Below are 19,587 nucleotides of genomic sequence, written 5' to 3'. Positions count from 1 at the left end.
GCCATCTTGAATTGTCTCTCCCTCCCCCCAGGGTAACATGCAGCGCTGTAAGCTGGTGATGGACCAGATCACTGAAGCTAGAGATGCCATGATGAAGGTGCTGGACCACAAGGAGAAAGTCATGAAGTTAATCAACAAGAACGGCGGAGCGAAGAAAGTCAACAAGCTGAAGCGCAAGGACAAAGCCTAGAACAGAGGGGGGACGAAGTTTAGGCTAACCCCTGTACCCTTGTCTTTCTAAAGACGGCTCTAGTCTACACCCCTCACTGATATGACCATAGACCACTGGTAGATTTGAGTCAGTATGGCGTCTGGGGTTACTCGTTAGCTGTGTGCAACCGTCCGACCACGTTTGACCTAGAACTGAGAACCAAGTGGTCGGCAGAAGGAACATATTAGGAACAAACACGGTTCCGCTACGTCCAAGGGAGGAGCTTGTCAATGGACAGGAATGTACAAGTATTAAGCACATATCAGGAAGTTGGTATGTTCTCAGTTGTTGATTGGATGGCTGGCAGAATTATTATGATTTTGATGGTTGAATGATGGTCTAGAGGGGATGCCGTGTCTGTTCAATTGATACCCTGGAACATTGTGTGATCAATATGGGTTGTTTATTAAACTATCATCAAGTACTTATTGCGTAATAAATGTGTAAAACAGTACAGTGTATTTATCCTTCACTCCTGAAAAATCACAAGTATGCTACCAAGTTCAGTCATTGGAAATGTCACTCTACGGTCCAAGTAAAGTGTTGTATATCACAGTATTCAACAGATCTTGGGACAAATATGTATCAAATACTTGTGTGCTTGGAGTTAGCTGCCTGGTCAACTAAATCAAGCACATCTTAAGTATTTGACCCCAGGCTAAATGTATTCTCTAGTAAATACAAATTGTAAAAGAAAGTGCAACTGTAATCTCTTTTAGAACTTTCACTGAGTGTTACTCAATTTGGGAGTAAAATGTTCAAGGGATGCCTTTTTGTCATGTGCTATCAGCAGCTGACTACACTGTAAACTCAATCAAACTCTTATCGGGACAAAGAACTTTCTGGGGCTTAAGCTTGGAATGTTGAACAAGTCTTATTTTGGTTTGTGGGTAAACTGAAAGATATTAAAACTGCAACAGTTTTATTCTTGGCAGTCTGACATTTCAAATGAAGAAATAGCAGAGTAATTTTCCATCACATTATGTGGAACAATATAAGACTTGTGCTTTTTTTAGGTGCCTCAGTTGTCAGAGTTAAAGCTTGTTAGTTTTAGGTCCCCATTTTGAAAGCGCTGCCGTTTCTACAGCATGGCACATTTTAAATCTCCTCAATCATACAGTATGATGCCTCTGGTGGTTGACTCCATGAGTCTACATTAAAGTCAAGTCCATCTGTTGTCCTCATAGTCACTACATGTCTATTGCTGTTCTAATTCTAAGTATCTAAGCATGCAAAAAATATTGCTGGACAGTCAATGTGTAGTGTCTCGTTATAGAGTTATTTGCTGAAGAACACAAATTAACGGGGAATGGATGTGTTTTTCAAACCACCGTTAAGAAAAAAGATTGCAGTCAGAGTGCAGTATAACTGCAGTATGCTGCAATTATTGCGCCAAAATACCACCGTAGACTGCAGTTTTAGAACTGCAATGTTTTTTTGTAAGGTCAATATGAACTGTGAATATATTATTATACCCACTCATCAAAAGCGATGCCATTGTTTGCACTGCCGACACAATTGTGGGGTATGGTAGTTGATTACATCAAGGTCATCTGTAGCTTCTGAACACAATTCTCAGTGGCAGGAAGGTTCTTCTGTGTGCTTTTTTTATAAAGCCATCTTGTTGATGCTGTGTAGTATCAACTAAATCAAGTTTTGAGTATAAAATCTGGATTCAAAATGGTATGAAACGAGGTGAAATTGTCTACATAGGCCTATAATGTGCATATGCACACAACGTATCTACATTCTTTAATGTTTTATGGGTAAAAAATAGTCAATTTTGTTTTTCGTTGATTATATGCACTTCATTTTTATTTGAGCAGGCAGGTTTGCTTGTGTATTTTTCATTTGTTTTACTGTGCATTGTAGCTGATAATGAATGTGTGTTACATGCAGTTGGGTCTAGATTCTTAATTTCTGTTTGGGTTTCTTTTGCCATTCCCCATCACTGCAATAAAGACACTTTGTACAAAGAATATGGCGTGTTATATTGGCAGTACCGGTATGCAAAAATGTGAATCCATTTTGTAACAATAGATATTTGCAAACTGGATGAAAGGTTAAGGCCAAGATTCAATCAGATCAAGAGTTAATCGATGATAGCCGACACCCTCATAGCTGATGTTTTGGCGGTGTCAGAGGTATAACTGCGTTGGAGCTGTCAAATCGGTGAGCAGCTGCTCTTGATCATTGTCACGAAGCCATACCCGTTCCACTCGCGTTAGAAGTTCAGAACAAGGAAGTGTATAACTAGAATTATTGATACTCAAAATCATTAAACAAAATGAGGATTTCTATCAGCCTAATCGAGGTGTAGATTACATCTCACATTCTAGTGTTTGAAACTTGTTAACAAGGCTGCATGGAATTTATCTTAATGCGACTCTGTGCAACTAATGTCAATGTCCGCTTTAGGTATAATGCCAGGAGCTGCTTGTGGATCTGACAGGTCTAACACAGTTCCACCTCAGACACTGCCAAAACAACCGCTGTGTGTATGTTGGCTAAAGCGGATCTAGGTGTAATATCAGACACTCACTTTGTAGTTCCCTACATTTATCTATGTATTACTGGCCCACGGCGTCTGAGAAAGTACATATGGATTTACATTTATATACATAGACACACATTTGTTTAAGGTATGGCTCACGCCATGTCACATTGGTAGGTAGAATATTATATAGCTAACCAGGAGGGAAAATTGGGCGTGCAAGGTCCAAGGGGTTTTAAACATTTATGTTTCATATATTTATATTAGATACTACTGTACTGTTGGAGCTAGGAACACAAACATTTCGCTACACCCGCAATAACATCTGCTAAATATGTGTATGTGACCAATGACATTTGATTTGATTTTAACAATTTGTATTGGCCGCAGTTGGCTTTACTTTAAACCTATTCAATTATTCATTTACAGTTGACTCATAAAGCTCGAACATAAAAAAGCTCATACCCTGCATTCTACCAACCTGGTTTGCTCATCTCCATCAAAAATTATTGGTTGTATTTGCAGAAAGCTCAATTCCAAATGATTCACTCCACCCTTTACCCTATCCCTTGGCATCTCATATATTTCTGATAAAGGATGGATGGTTAATTAAAGAGTTTCAAGATAAACAGGATAATAAATCCTTTCGTTTTCATGCAATTGAAACTTGAGGTTCATAAGGATGTGGAAATGTATGTTCTCACCTCTACCTATATCTGGACCAAGATTAAATACTATATTGCACCTATACCAGGGTATAGAATGAACCAACGCCTTACAGCTGCAAAGCAACCATCACCAATTAATAACTCATAAATGATTTTCAATGAACAATGCAATGTTGCAACCCTTAACTAGGAGTCAAGGTGAATCATGCCAGGTTGGGGAAAAGCGACTCTCTCCTTTCTCTCATTCCTTCCTTCACCTGCTATCTTTCCATCTACTTCCCCATTGTTGGGCTGTACTGCAGTAGACTCATGGCCAGACTGGTGACTTCTTCCCAGGGAATGGTTCATTTGTCCAGGCTGTGTGTGCGGGAGTTGACTGGGCCGAAGGACTCCCTGGAGTTGGTCTGTGAGGCAAGAATACAAATGAAGTTACTGTCACTGGATCGTAAACAGTCAAATATGCACACATGCAAGGTCCGATTCTTAAATGATTTGTTACCTTTATTTCTTAATTTTTTTAATAGTTAAAAGAAAATATATAAATATTTTTTTTTTAATGCGTTGTTGGTTAAGGGCTTGTAAGTAAACATTTCACTATAAGGTCTACTGTTGTATTCGGCGCATGTAACAAATAACATTTTATTTTATTTGACATGCACAAAGAAACACACACACACATGCCTTTCTTCTACACGAACGCACAGCTACTCACACCTGCTTACAGTACACCACATGCATAACCATACAGTAAACACACTCACACATCCAGTACACACGTCCCCAGAGTATCAAACAGAGCCACTGACCTTAACAGTCATCCAGTCAGAAACGGTGTCTACAGACTCGGAGTGGGCGGTGTCTCTCGCTCGGAACGCAAAGTTGTCTGGACCAGCAGGGTTTCCCAGTCTAGGCTCACAGGGGTCGAGCTCAGGGGCGACCTCAGAGTTACCATAACTACTGCTTCCAAACACAAGGTCCAGGTCTAACAGGTTGCTTCCAGTTGCCATGGTTTGTACTGTTTCTAATGGGTCAGACACTGTAGGATTGTTACAGTCTGACTCAGCAACACTGTTGGCTCTGCTGAGTTCCAGACCTAGGAGGTCCATTGTTGCAGTATTACTGGGGTCTGAACTATAGTGGTCCATTGATGCTGCGTTACTGAAATCAAAGCTAAAGGGGTCCCGTTTCGTTCTGTTATTGTTGTCTTTAAGGTTGGTACCATCGCCGCTGTGTAGGTCGACAATAGCTTGGTTGTCAGTCTCAAAACTTACGAGTTTGAAACTATAGGGGTCAAATGTGTCTTGGTTGGTGGCATGAGAGTTTTGTCCAAACTCATAAGGGTCTAACTTGTTTTGGGTCTCAGGTTGAGCGGTAGGCTCAAATTCATACGGATCAAATGAGGCTTGGTTGTCGGCCTCTTCATCGCTGAGTTCAGTGCCAAAAGGATCGAGAATCTTTTCGCTGTGGTGTTCGGGGCTGAGTTTGAATCCATAGTTGTACGAAGTTTGACTACTGGGTTCATAGTTCAGCTCGAGACTGTTGTTGCTGAAGCTGAATTTACTGTTGTGTTCAGCTGAGCTGGTAAGAGGGTCCATCCCGATAGCACTGTCCAGCTCTGAATCAGCTGAGCGGTTGGAAGAACCTGGATCACAGCGTTCAGCTTTGGGAGTGTCTGGCTCTTCTACAAGGACAGCTGACGCTCCCCCTTTGAGGCGTCTAGGTGGACGGACCGGGCGGGTGGGCACAGGAGGGCTGGGCTCAGGAAGGTCGCATCCACCTGTTCCGGCAGGTTCTGAGTCACAGGCCTGAATCCCAACAGGGCAGCTGAGTTCCACAGAGTCACACACAACGTCAAAGTCAACCCGTATAGATCCAAGAGTGATGTCGATCTCTTCTATGTCGGAAGGTGGGGATACTGCGTTGATATTAAACTCGTATCCATTAGGATCCGATTCGGTGGATAAGTTGGGCCCGGCAGTCCAGGTGTTGGCCCGGGATGCTTCACTGAAGGGTTGGCGTCCCAAAGCTAAGCCGGGTTCATCTGCGTCATCTAATTCAGTGTCCAAAGAACAGGTTTGAGCTGTGTAGATGGGCTTGAAACCCAAGCGCTCGGTCATGATCAAGGTTTTGGGCTCAATGAAGGAGAGTTCAACAGCGTCCGTGTGAACAGTGTCCAGATCCTCCCTGCTGTAACTGATTTCTATGTCACTGGATTCATCCTCGTCGGGGAACTCGGACTCAAAGCACTGGGTGCCGGTAGAGGCTTTGTTTTCAGGGCAGGAGAGGCTGTTGTCTGTGTCCTCGTTAAATCCGGGTTCCAGGCAGGCAGGGGTGTCTGGGAAAGGGTCAGTGGATGGATATGGCTCCTCTGTCCCCTCTGGAAAGAGGATGTCTGCAGCGAAGGGGTCTGTGCCTTTGAACGGGTCATCATCTAGGAGAAAGGATCAGTCGCAATAGAATTAGAGGCCTGGATAATGCTATAGCGTATCATCATAATCAATCAATCATATTGTCAAAGTTTTATATATGAACGTCACTCACCAGATTTATCTGTCTTGGCAAAGAAGTCGTCATCTTTGAAAAGGTCATCTGCAAATAGAAAATTATCACCATCATTGTCATCATTATCATCACAAGCATCATCATCTTCAGTATCACTACAACAACCATCATCATCACCACCACCATCACCTTCATTATCATCCTCACTGTTATCATAATCATCATCACTACCACCACCCCCAATATCATCATCATCATCACCAACATCATCATCACCAACATCATCGTCAAAGCATATGGAACAGAGAACAGATGCTCACGTTCAGATTCACAGTGAATGAAGGGGTCAGGGTGGTAGAAGTCTAGATCTTCGACTGCTATGCTACTGGTGGATCGTGTCTGGGAAATCTTCTCTTCCTCCTCCACTTTCTCTTCCTCTTCTCCCTTATCTATCTGCTAAAGAGGTATAGGATAAACCTACAGATGAAGGGAGTTTTCCTCATACATCCAGCATACACTGTAGTGCTTTCGTGCAGTCAAATGACCTAGTGGCCTCATGGGTGGAATGTTATTCATATTTTTCATAATTTCATAATTAATAAACATTGTTTTAAAAAATCTGGTGTTTCTATGTCAAACAGTGTTGTTATAGTTCAGTCCTCTGTGATGTACATAAAGTGTAATTTTGGGATTGAAACTCAAAATGGAATACATTTCAACTGTATATCTGACATGGTACAGGTGTCTTCTTTTGTTTAAGTCCACAACCATGTGTGTGAGGTGTATACTTCCGTTTCAAAGTAGATTTGTTTAAGACTACCAAGAAACACTCTGGGTGACCGTGATACAGCCCAGTGCAGTGAAAGATTAATTTAGTCATTTGCCAGTCTCTCCAAAAGATTATTGGTTTACAATAATTTACTTAGTTGGTAGCCATACCTTTGGTGTGCTTGGTACAGGTGTCTCCTCCTCCTCCTCTTCTTGTGTATAAGACAATCCGTCCTTAGCGCGAGCTGCGCACCCAAGGTTTGCCTGTGAGAAGAGAGAATAGCCAAAATTCAAGCTATCCCAAATTGTATGGTTATGATGGACATCATGTGGGATTTAAACCCATTTGTATGACACATACCAGGATTTCAGCGTAGACAGGCAGTGATTGGCTCCTTCCCCATGACCTGGCTGGTACATCGGGTACGTCCAGAGTTCCGTCCTCTGTCCTGAGGCTGCTGGGAGATGTGTCGTTTGACTCCACTTGCTGGTGGTCTGGCAGTGTTGCATCTCCAGTCCGCTCACTCCTCAGTGTACTGAACGTCTGCTCCTCCTAATCCACAGCAGACATCAACGAAAGCCACTATTCGTCGAATACATATGATACATCTCAGAGAAGTCTATATATGTGTTAGCTTTGCCCGGAACAGGACGAGATGCTCCACTTGGCTCGGGGAAGGCCAAGTGGTTGGCCCTAAGTACCAGACACACGGCTGGTGAAAGACACTATGCTTGTCTATCCAATAACACAGACCTTTTTAAATCTCTGAACCAACCAGACAGTTATCTGTTTAAAAAATGATCTCTGGTAAACATCAGCAAACAAAAGAAATCCAGCTGATATTAAATATTGGTCTACTACAACTTGAAGGCTTTTCTCTAAAGTCGCAGTATGATTAACAGGAGCAAAAATCAACATGGAGGATTAATGGCACACATAACGGATCAATGTGACCAGCCTCTTCACCCTTCCAGTTCCACAGGGGGTTTGGAGCTTGTCTGCATGGTGCAGCTGCCATGACAACACAGATCAATACACTGGAGGCATGATGAAGGCTACACATGAATCACCTGTCAGCAGGGGACTGAAATAACACAGAATCACCACCACCTGCTGGTCTGACTGAACCGTTTTATATTAGTAGTGTCATGTAACCGAGGTGGTTTGGAACCATGCTCCTGTAATGAGTACCTTTGCCTGAGACCTGAAGCTTTAGCTCAGCGGGCTAACACAGTCGCAGGAGACCTGGGTTTGAACCCCAGTCTATCACACACGCATATAGCCTGATTACACAGGCGGTTGGGAGGACGGGCTCATAGTAATGGCTGGAATGGTATCAAACACATCAAACACATAGCTTCCATGTGTTTGATCCCATTCCATTCACTCCATTCCATTATTTATTATGAGCCATCCTCCCCTCACAAGCCTCCTGTGATACCATATTCTCATATTCACTCTGCATCCTGGCATTCTAGGAGAACCCTAGAAGCCTGGCAAGCGAGACTATCTTATTAGCTACTGCTACCAGGCTTCCAGCTGCCATGTGAGGAGTACAGCAGGAGACGCAGTGGCAGGAAAAATCTGAGGCCATGGTCCAATTCACTTAATGGGCTTTTCAACCTTGAATGCTCTCTTGAATGCTCTCCCTTGTGACCATAGCCCAGGGCATGTATGCTGTCTTTTGTGACCACTGTCCCTTTTCAAAACTGCAGGACTGGATTATTGACTGGATACATGAAAGACCAGCCTGTCGGAATGCTGTCATCAATCCAGTGCTTCTATAGCAATCATTTCGAAGTACAATTCATTGAGTTCATAGCCAGAGTGGGACATATAAAGACATACCCACCTGTAAAATCTCCTCGTATGATTGGCTGATGGACTCCTCCAGAGGAATGGTGCGCTCACCCGCCTCCTCCACCTTCCCCTGGGCCTTTCTGACCTCCATCTTCAGCTGTTTGAGTTTCCTCCTGGCCCTGGCCAGCTCCCGCTCATACTCCTCCACCTTTGTCTCCCTGGCCACCTCCTCCGCCTGCAAGGACAGGATCTGTATTGGGAAGAGTAGGGACAGGGGACAGAGGAGGAGAGAAGGAGTAGACAGCAGAGTCAGAGGGACCTAACTTCGGAGCCGTGAAGGGTAGCAAGAATCATTTTCATTAATAAAATCTTTATTCATTTGAAGATTGGAGAAGAGGTCTGAACTGACCACAAACCAACCAAGTCTGTCTATGGTTGGTAAATGTCTTTATGGTTCAGTGTCTCACCATCATAGCATAGATGACTGAATAAGAATTACAAAACATGCAATAAACATTCACTGATAGAAATGATCATCATGCATAAAAACGGTTATTTGTTATGTTTTATTCAGTAACAGTAGTCGTAGCAGCTGTCATCTCTGTGTGTGTCTGACCTGCTGGCTCTCCTGGACGCACTCCAGCCTGGTCAGTTTGAGTTGCTCCTCCAGTTCCACCCTGTGCTGCTCCAGCTTCTCCAGGGTCTCCTCCAGTTCCTGGCGGTCGCCCCGCTGCTCCTGTAGCTCAATGACTTCCTGCTGCACTGCATCCTGCAGGTCCTGGTGGGGTGGAACACACAGGCAGGTGGAGGGAGGGATGGATGGAAGTATGGATGGAGTGGTGGGATGAAGGGTAGGAGAGAGCGATGGAGGGACAGCAGGGGCAGATAGAATTGGAGTAGTGAGAGAATGGAGGGATGGAAAGAACAGAAGGACATGTAGAGAGGGAATGGAGAGAGAAAGAGAGACACAGACAGAGAAGAAGGAGAGTTTAAAAAAACAAGGGGCAGATGGAGTAGAGGCAGCAAAGACAGAGAAAGGAGGGAGGGGAGAGAGAGAGACAGGGAGAGAGGGAGAGAGAGAGAGAGAGGGAGAGATAGAGAGGGAGAGAGGGAGAGAGAAGAGATATCAGTAGTTACTGAAAAGCTGAGGAAATAGAGGCTAGAGACAGACAACTATGCAAAGTCCCTTTCACTGCAGAAATAAAGCTTACTTGAGGCGATCCTTTTCCATTAATTTTACAAAGCAGTATCAAACATGATCTCCATTCTAAAAAGAGGAATGACTAGAAAATAAACCGGCGGGGGGGAAAACTGCCAAGAGGGGGGGGGGTGCGAGAAAGAGAGAGAGAGAGAGAGAGGCACTTCAGACTTTCCTAAAGAGTATCAAGGGCTCTACACGCATGAGCATTCTGATAATGAGCTTCTCGATACACTACAATAAGAGGTGTTATGAATGACAACGTGCTGTACTAACGCGGATAAATCACTTTATATTCACAGGCACCATCAACACTTCAACCTCTGGCGTGTCACACTTTGAGGGTTCTATTTTCAGACTAAAGACTAAAGAGCTATGTAGTATATTTATAACTACTGAAAGAAGTAGAGCTGAGAGAAAATCTCACTGTAGTGACTTAGACCTGTATATACCAAGAGAGAGCTGCTTCACTCAGGCACAATATGCACAGCTCATCCTGACAGTTGGTTAATGTCTGGAAAGGATTTCAGCCCTTCTGCTCAAGGCCCTAAGAGTTAACAACGGGGGATCAAGTTGTAATCATTTTGGGACATTATCCCAGATAGCAAGCTGACGCAGAGACAATTTAAGGCCAACTTGCTATCTTGCCAACCAAATCTGAAATGTACTTAATGTCAGTTGCTATCTTGGATGAGGGGAAGTTAATTCACTTGAGTAACCTTCACAATGGTACAATGCATCTATCATGAATCTATGCATGTAGAAGCAGTTCATTCTGCACTCTGACTTTGTGGTAAAAAATGCTGTTTGATCAAATACAAAGTTATTTTACAGACAACAAATTAACAACAGACTTTCAGCATGCTTATAGGGAAGGGCACTCAACACTGACACAACTGACTGATGATTGGCTGAAAGAAATTAATAGTAAGAAGATTGTGGGAGCTGTTTTGTTAGACTTCAGTGCAGCTTTTGATGTCATTGATCATAACAAATTTTTTTTTTTAAACGTACAGTGGGGCAAAAAAGTATTTAGTCAGCTACCAATTGTGCAAGTTCTCCCACTTAAAAAGATGATAGAGGCCTGTAATTTTCATCATAGGTACACGTCAACTATGACAGACAAAAATATTTTAAAAATTCCAGAAAATCACATTGTAGGATTTTAAATGAATTTATTTGCAAATTATGGTGGAAAATAAGTATTTGGTCACCTACAAACAAGCAAGATTTCTGGCTCTCACAGACCTGTAACTTCTTCTTTAAGAGGCTCCTCTGTCCTCCACTCGTTACCTGTATTAATGGCACCTGTTTGAACTTGTTATCAGTATAAAAGACACCTGTCCACAACCTCAAACAGTCACACTCCAAACTCCACTATGGCCAAGACCAAAGAGCTGTCAAAGGACACCAGAAACAAAATTGAGACCTGCACCAGGCTGGGAAGACTGAATCTGCAATAGGTAAGCAGCTTGGTTTGAAGAAATCAACTGTGGGAGCAATTATTAGGAAATGGAAGACATACAAGACCACTGATAATCTCCCTCGATCTGGGGCTCCATGCAAGATCTTACCCCGTGGGGTCAAAATGATCACAAGAACGGTGAGCAAAAATCCCAGAACCACACGGGGGGACCTAGTGAATGACCTGCAGAGAGCTGGGACCAAAGTAACAAAGCCTACCATCAGTAACACACTACGCCGCCAGGGACTCAAATCCTGCAGTGCCAGACGTGTCCCCCTGCTTAAGCCAGTACATGTCCAGGCCCGTCTGAAGTTTGCTAGAGAGCATTTGGATGATCCAGAAGAGGATTGGGAGAATGTTATATGGTCAGATGAAACCAAAATATAACTTTTTGGTAAAAACTCAACTCGTCGTGTTTGGAGGACAAAGAATTCTGAGTTGCATCCAAAGAACACCATACCTACTGTGAAGCATGGGGGTGGAAACATCATGCTTTGGGGCTGTTTTTCTGCAAAGGGACCAGGACGACTGATCCATGTAAAGGAAAGAATGAATGGGGCCATGTATCGTGAGATTTTGAGTGAAAACCTCCTTCCATCAGCAAGGGCATTGAAGATGAAACGTGGCTGGGTCTTTCAGCATGACAATGATCACAAACACATCGCCCGGGCAACGAAGGAGTGGCTTCGTAAGAAGCATTTCAAGGTCCTGGAGTGGCCTAGCCAGTCTCCAGATCTCAACCCCATAGAAAATCTTTGGAGGGAGTTGAAAGTCCGTGTTGCCCAGCGACAGCCCCAAAACATCACTGCTCTAGAGGAGATCTGCATGGAGGAATGGGCCAAAATACCAGCAACAGTGTGTGAAAACCTTGTGAAGACTTACAGAAAACGTTTGACCTGTGTCATTGCCAACAAAGGGTATATAACAAAGTATTGAGATAAACTTTTGTTATTGACCAAATACTTATTTTCCACCAGAATTTGCAAATAAATTCATTAAAAATCCTATAATGTGATATTCAGGATTTTTTTCTTTCTCATTTTGTCTGTCATAGTTGAAGTGTACCTATGATGAAAATTACAGGCCTCTCATCTTTTTAAGTGGGAAAACTTGCACAATTGGTGGCTGACTAAATACTTTTTTGCCCCACTGTAGGTGTTATGGATTTGCATCCTCTGCCTTATTATGGATTGAGAGTTACCTATCTAATAGAACACAGAGTGTTTTTGTTAATGGAAGCCTCTCTCATGCTAATTCAGTTGTGTGTGGTGTACCACAGGAAAGCCGGCTAGGGCCATTATTGTTTTCTGTTTTACAAATGACCTTCCACTGACCTTGAATAAAGCCTGTGTCTATGTACACTGATGACTCAACAGTATACACGTCGGCTGCAACAGTAAACCAAAAAAAAATGATTCACTTAACATAGAGCTCCAGTCAGTTTTAGAATGGGTAACTAGCAATAGGCTGGTGCTAAATATCTCAAAAACTAAAAGCATTATGTAAATAGTCTGGGTAGCCATTTGATTAGCTGTTCAGGAGTCTTTTGGCTTGGGGGTAGAAGCTGTTTAGGAGCCTCTTGGACCTAGACTTGGCGCTCCAGTACCGCTTGCCATGCGGAGGCAGAGAGAATAGTCTATGACTAGGGTGGCTGGAGTCTTTGACAATTTTTAGGGCCTTCCCCTGACACTGCCTGGTATAGAGGTCCTGGATGGCAGGCCTATGGTGTTGAACGCTGAGCTGTAGTCAATGAATAGCATTCTCACACAGGTGGTCCTTTTGTCCAGGTGTGAAAGGGCAGTGTGGAGTGCAATAGAGATTGCATCATCTGTGGATCTGTTGGTGCGGTATGCAAGTTGTAGTGGGTCTAGGGTTTCTGGGATAATGGTGTTGATGTGAGCCATGACCAGCCTTTCAAAGCATTTCATGGCTACAGACGTGAGTGCTACGTGTCGGTAGTCATTTAGGTAGTAATTTATATATATTGTATTGTAATTTGCACTGTACTATGTATTATACCTAGATATTGTGTGTATGTACTAATATGTAGGCTATGTGTGATGTTTTAAATGTATGTATTTCAGTCCTTGACAAATAATGTTCTGTAATATGTATTATGTCATGTTTCATATGGACCCCAGGAAGAGTAGCTGATGCTTTTGCAACGGCTAATGGGCATCCTAATAAATACCAAAAACACCAAATACGTTGCAGCTATTTGACATCAGAAAACCCAGTGGATCAGGGACTGTATTCATAAATTACCTAATCCTAGATCAGCACTGCTTTTTTAATACGGGCCCAGTAGCATAGACATCTGCAACAATAATATTTTTTAATACGGGCCCAGTAGCATAAACATTTGCAACAATAATCTTTTTTAATACGGGCCCAGTAGCATAGACATCTGCAACAATAATAATTTTTAATACGGTCCCAGTAGCATAGACATCTGCAACAATATACTTTTTTAATACGGGCCCAGTAGCATAGACATCTGCAACAATAATCTTTTTAATACGGGCCCAGTAGCATAGACATCTGCAACAATAATCTTTTTTAATAATACCACTAGCCGAGAGATAGGAAATCAGTTTTTGGGCCACCTCTCAGAAATTAGAGAAATGGTGTTGCCGGGGGATATAGAGCTCCATACCAGGTTGTTGCTGGGTTACAAAAATAAAATATCATACATCACAATGTCATCCCAGCAGGCAGTGGTGCACTGAAAGCGTTCAAAGTGTATAGTAGTTAACATAATGATGGTCTTTCCTATGATGCTGAAGAACACCAGTAGATATGATCTGTGTTCTAATGGCCTGATGGTACTGTGTATGCATTTGGCTCTGTAAATACAAAGATAGCCTTCTCTAAAAACTGGCAATAAGAGATGCGTAAAGGAAAATGGAATCTGCTCATTAAAGGCTACCGATTTCCCGAAGGAATACAAATACCTGTACTTTAATCTCGGCACGCCTTCCAATCCTTATACACAGAATCACACAACAACACAGAGGCCTCTCAGCTAACAAACATATTACATACAGTACTGTATTCTCATGTTTTAGGGCTCCCGAGTTGTGCAGCGGTCTTAGGCACTGCATCTCAGTGTTAGAGCGTCACTACAGACCCTGGTTCGATTCCAGTCTGTATTACAACAGGCCGTGATTGGGAATCCCATAGGGCAGCGCATAATTGACCCAGGGTTAGGGTTTGGCCGGGGTAAAGATGGCTCCGACAGAGATGGTCGCCTCACTTCGAGTCCTTAGGAAACTATGCAGTATTTTGTTTTTTTTATCTATTATTTCTTACATTGTTACCCCAGGAAATCTTAAGTCTTATTACATACAGCCGGGAAGAACTATTGGATATAAAAGCGACGTCAACTTACCAACATTACAACCAGGAATACGACTTTCCCGAAGCAGATCCTCTGTTTGGACCACCACCCAAGACAATGGATCTAATCCCAGAAGCCGACCCAAAACAACGGTGCCGCAGAAGGGGCAGACGGTGCGGCCTCCTGGTCAGGCTCCGTAGATGTGCACATCGTCCACCGCTCCGGAGTATACTACTCGCCAATGTCCAGTCTCTTGACAACAAGGTAGATGAAATTCGAGGGTAGGGTTGCCTTCCAGAGAGACATCATAGATTGTAACATTCTCTGTTTCACGGAAACATGGCTCTCTCGGGATATGAAGCCATCGGGCTTCTCCATGCATCGCGCCGACAGAGATAAACACCTCTCTGGGAAGAGGAAGGTTGGGGGTGTATGCTTCATGATAAACGACTTATGATGTAATCATAACAACATACAGGAACTCAAGTCCTTCTACTCACCCGACCTAGAATTCCTTACAATCAAATGCCAGCCATATTACCTACCAAAAGAATTCTCGACAGTTATCGTCACAGATGTGTACATTCCCCCTCAAGCAGACACCAAGACGGCCCTCAAGGAACTTCACTGGACTCTATGTAAACTGGAAACTATATATCCTGAGGCTGCATTTATTGTAGCTGGGGATTTTAACAAAGCAAATTTGAGAACAAGGCTACCTAAATTCTATCAGCATAATGATTACACTACGCGCGGGGGTAATACACTTAATCACTGCTACTCTAACTTCTGCGATACTTACAAAGCCCTCCCTTCGGCAAATTCGACCACGACGCCATCTTGCTCCTACCGTTTCATTGGCAGAAACTCAAGCAGGATGTACCAGTGACTAGATGTACCAGTGACTTGAGAGTAATACAGTGCCACCGTCGCGGCCCACTAACAAGGACTGCCCTCCCACTCCTTCTCCGTGGCCGACGTGAGTAAAATCTTTAAATGTGTTAACCCTTGCAGGGCTGCTGGCCCAGACGGCATCTCTAGCCGCGTCCCCAGAGCATGCGCAGACCAGCTGGCTGGTGTGTTTACGGACATATTCAATCTCTCCCTGTCCCAGTCTGCTGTCCCCACATGCTTCAAGATGGCCACCACTGTTCCTGTACCCAAGAAGGCAAAGATAACTGAACTAAATGACTACCACCCCGTAGCACTCACTTCTGTCATCATGAAGTGCTTTGAGAGACTAGTCAAGGATCATATCACCTCCACCTTACCAGCCACCCTAGACCCACTTCAGTTTGCATACCGCCCCAACAGGTCCACAGACGATGCAATCGCCATCACACTGCACACTGCCCTATCCCATCTGGACAAGAGGAATACCTATGTAAGAATACTGTTCATTGACTACAGCTCAGCATTCAACACCATACTACCCTCCAAGCTCATCATCAAGCTGGAGGCCATGGGTCTCAACCCCGCCCTGTGCAATTGGGTCCTGGACTCTCTGATGGGCCGCCCCCAGGTGGTGAAGGTAGGAAACAGCATCTCCACTTCGCTGACCCTCAACACCGGGGCCCCACAAGGGTGCGTGCTCAGCCCCCTCCTGTACTCCTTGTTCACCCATGACTGCGTGGCCATGCATGCCTCCAACTTAATCATAAAGTTTGCAGACGACACAACAGTGTTGATTACCAACATCGACGAGACGGCCTACAGGGAGGAGGTGAGGGCACTCGGAGTGTGGTGTCAGGAAAACAACTTCTCACTCAACGTCAACAAAACAAAGCAGATGATCGTGGACTTCAGGAAGCATCAGAGGGAGCACCCCCCTATCTATATCGAAGGGACAGCAGTGGAGAAGGTGGAATGTTTTAAGTTCCTCGGCGTACACATCACAGACAAACTGAAATGGTCCACCCACACAGACAGTGTGGTGAAGAAGACGTAACAGTGCCTATTCAACCTCAGGAGGCTGAAGAACTTTGGCTTGTCACACAAAACCCTGACAAACTTTTACGGACGCACAATCGAGAGCATCCTGTTGGGCTGTATCACAGCCTGGTACAGCAACTGCACCGCAAGGCTCTCCAGAGGGTGGTGCAGTCTGCACAACACATCACCGAGGGCAAACTACCTGCCCTTCATGACACCTACAGCACCCGATGTCACAGGAAGGCCAAAAAGATCATCAAGGACAACAACCACCTGAGCCACTGCCTGTTCACACCGCTACCATCCAGAAGGCGAGATCAGTACAGGTGCATCAAAAACTGAAAAAACTGAAAAACATCTCAAGGCCATCAGACTGCTAAACAGCAATCACTAACTCAGAGAGGCTGCTGCCTAAATTGAGACCCAATCACTGGTCACTTTAATAAATGGATCACTAGTCACTTTAAACAATGCCATTTAAATAATGCCACTTTAATAATGTTTACACATCTTACACTACTCATATCATATGTATATACTGTATTTTATACCATCTATTGCACCTTGCCTATGCCGCTTGGCCATCACTCATCCATATATTTATATGTACATATTCTCCTTCACCCCTTTAGATTTGTGTGTATTAGGTAGTTGTTGGGAAATTGTTAGATTACTTGTGAGATATTACTGCACAGTCAGAAATAGAAGCACAAGCATTTCGCTACATTCGCATTAACATCTGCTAACCATGTGTATGTGACCAATAAAATTTGATTTAATTTGATTTGGTAGGCCGTCATTGTAAATAAGAATTTGTTCTTAAATGACTTGCCTAGTTAAATAAAAAAATACTAATAAAATGTGTGGTGCCATTTGAAAGCCATCCCCCTGGGCAAAAACTTGTTGAATCAACGTTGTTTCCACGTCATTTCAACCCAAACAATCTAAGTGATGACGTTGAATCAACATGGGAAACTAACTGGATTTGCAAAATGTCATCAACGTAAGGTCATTTTGTTTTTTTAACCTAAATCCAATGACATGGTGACATTTGTTGTTGATCTCACATTGAATTCACGTTAGTTGACAACTCAACCAAATGTAAATCAAAATTAGACGTTGAACTGATATCTGTGTCCAGTGGGAGGTGTCTTGATCAACCACCTTAAGCAGTGAAACAGGAGAGCACATGCACAGACTCATGCACACACATTCACACATACACACATTCAAACGCACACAAGCACACTCACACACATACACAATCATTCAAACACACACACACACACACATGCACATACACACACACACACAGATGACAATATAAGAAACGTGCAGTCTTACTTTGATTTCTCCAGTCTTCTGAATGACACCCTCGTCCTGTTCCACAAAGTCCTGGTCCCTGGGGGACCGGCAGAGAAGACAGGAATGTTTGACGAGGGCTGCACCTAACCATCCTCCCTTTCCTCCATCTCCACCTCCCTCTTCCCTCTTCCCCTCTTCCCCATCCTCCATCTCCACTCCATCCATTCTCTTTAGTATGTCAGTCAAACAGACATAGCATATGGAACCAGAGGCAGGCTGTCCGTGAACACGTGTGTGAGTGTGAGTGTGAGTGTGAGTGTGTGTGTGTGTGTGTGTGTGTGTGTGTGTGTGTGTGTGTGTGAGAGTGTGTGTGTGTGTGTGTGTGTGTGTGTGTGTGTGTGTGTGTGTGTGTGGTCACCAAGAAGCAAAAGAGGGAGGGAGAAGGGGAGAGAGAGAGTGAGAATATACCAACTGAGTATGTGCAAAGGGATTGCGTGTAGATGGAGAATGAGTCAGAGAGGGAGGGAGGGAAGTGAGGGATGAGAGAAGGAGAGGACATGAAAGAGAAGGGCAGTTGTATTTCCAGGGAAGACATAAAAAGCTTGCCCATCCTTGACAGGAGAATGAACTACCTCTTCCTACTCTTCTCACACTGTAATTCTCCTCCTCCCATACCTGATTTAGCACCGTGAAAGGTTAACACTCAGAAGTAATAATGGGAATGTGCCATTCCTCAAGGACATGCTGTTCCTTAACCATTTCCATGACACCGAATGTATCTGTCATTGCAGAGTTAATATCACAGTGCTGTGTTACACTTAACCCCGCTGTCTCTCTATGCCAATGACTGTTTTCTCCAAGCTGCAGTATGGGCCATGCCTATGTGCTGTGACTTTCCAATTTGAAGCCTGACTGCCAGGTGAAAATCTCAGGGCTCAGAGGGCTGTAGTAAAATAGCCTCATTTGAGAATGACTGTAATATAAATAGGACTGCAGTGTTAACGCAACACTATTGGCTCACCTGACGACTCTCACCAATTGTGCAGTTCAATACAATACAGTTCTATGAAAGAGTTTAAACATTTGGCCCAATGCAAATTCTACACTGCAACTTTTCTTTAATGTAGTATACAGTAGGCTTATATAAAATATCATCATAAATGGCAGGTATGCAAAAAATAATACAATGTGCAGTTAAAAGGCAATTCATTAGCCTACTATAAATGTATGGCGTCCTATTAATATTTTCGTGATGGTCAAGAATTCCATTTTAGAATTTAATTAATTCCAGTCAATTTTAAATTAACCAATTGCTGTCTGTTTAAAATATAAAATATTGCATGCATAAACCAGCTACTGTACATTGAGAAGAGGTGAAACACTCGCTGCTTTATTGCCTCTTACTGGCCATTCATAAAAAAGCATCCCTTCAAAAATGATATTACTGAAATTGCATAGATGGGTCAGAAATGAACACGAACTCAATCTATTATGGATGATGGGTCAATGTACGTAGGTCTACAAGGAGATTTTCGTCAACTATGCATTTCCTAATCATTATCGTTACCAACCTCTCACTGCAGGGTGCCCGTTGCCTTGGCGTCCGCAAGCAATCCAGCATAAAACGCATCATCTCTGCGGTGCTCTCTCTCCCATCGCATCCCCAGGTACCCGACTAGATCTTGGCTGCGATCCCGAGCACAAGGTGGGATCCCTTTGGCTAGTTCGGTTATCTACCTTGAAATAACCGTGGTCGACTCTGTTTTTAGTAAACTGGCGCTGCTCCTAAATTTGACCATTTATCCTTGCCTCTTCCGACTCCATCATTGAGAGGTACAGTTGCTGCTTTTTCATCACGTGGGGGAGTCGACCCTTCAGACTGGATGAGTTCAGAGACGCGGTA

The 19,587-nt window shown here is 43.6% G+C and overlaps 2 protein-coding genes across 6 annotated transcripts in view; one reads left to right on the top strand and one right to left on the bottom strand.

Annotated features, from left to right (window-relative positions):
- The window catches only part of LOC115169882 (histone deacetylase complex subunit SAP130-like), an 18,455-nt gene extending 16,268 nt beyond the window's left edge, over nucleotides 1-2,187 (top strand). For all 3 annotated transcript variants that reach the window (XM_029725954.1, XM_029725952.1, XM_029725951.1), the window contains exon 19: nucleotides 32-2,187. In XM_029725954.1, the coding sequence (XP_029581814.1) occupies nucleotides 32-190 (159 nt within the window). In that variant the 3' untranslated portion in view covers nucleotides 191-2,187. The remainder of the gene's footprint in view (nucleotides 1-31) is intronic.
- LOC115169883 (uncharacterized) lies at nucleotides 2,048-19,587 on the bottom strand. 3 transcript variants are annotated; one of them, XM_029725957.1, is made up of 10 exons: nucleotides 19,256-19,587; nucleotides 17,724-17,781; nucleotides 9,061-9,222; nucleotides 8,497-8,694; nucleotides 7,005-7,196; nucleotides 6,815-6,907; nucleotides 6,196-6,331; nucleotides 5,915-5,962; nucleotides 4,180-5,804; nucleotides 2,048-3,777 (listed from the first exon to the last, which is right to left on the bottom strand). In XM_029725957.1, exons 1-10 carry the CDS (start codon nucleotides 19,315-19,317, stop codon nucleotides 3,718-3,720), a joined length of 2,634 nt encoding a protein of 877 aa, XP_029581817.1. In that variant the 5' UTR covers nucleotides 19,318-19,587; the 3' UTR covers nucleotides 2,048-3,717. The 3 variants fall into 3 exon arrangements, with proteins under 3 accessions (XP_029581817.1, XP_029581815.1, XP_029581816.1); XM_029725955.1 differs by lacking the exon at nucleotides 19,256-19,587 and having other exon boundaries at nucleotides 17,724-17,981; XM_029725956.1 differs by lacking the exon at nucleotides 19,256-19,587 and having other exon boundaries at nucleotides 6,196-6,328; nucleotides 17,724-17,981.

This window comes from Salmo trutta, chromosome 31 (genome assembly GCF_901001165.1).
Source record: "Salmo trutta chromosome 31, fSalTru1.1, whole genome shotgun sequence".
NCBI classification, from domain to species: domain Eukaryota; kingdom Metazoa; phylum Chordata; class Actinopteri; order Salmoniformes; family Salmonidae; genus Salmo; species Salmo trutta.
This window is presented reverse-complemented; position numbering and strand designations above follow the sequence as displayed.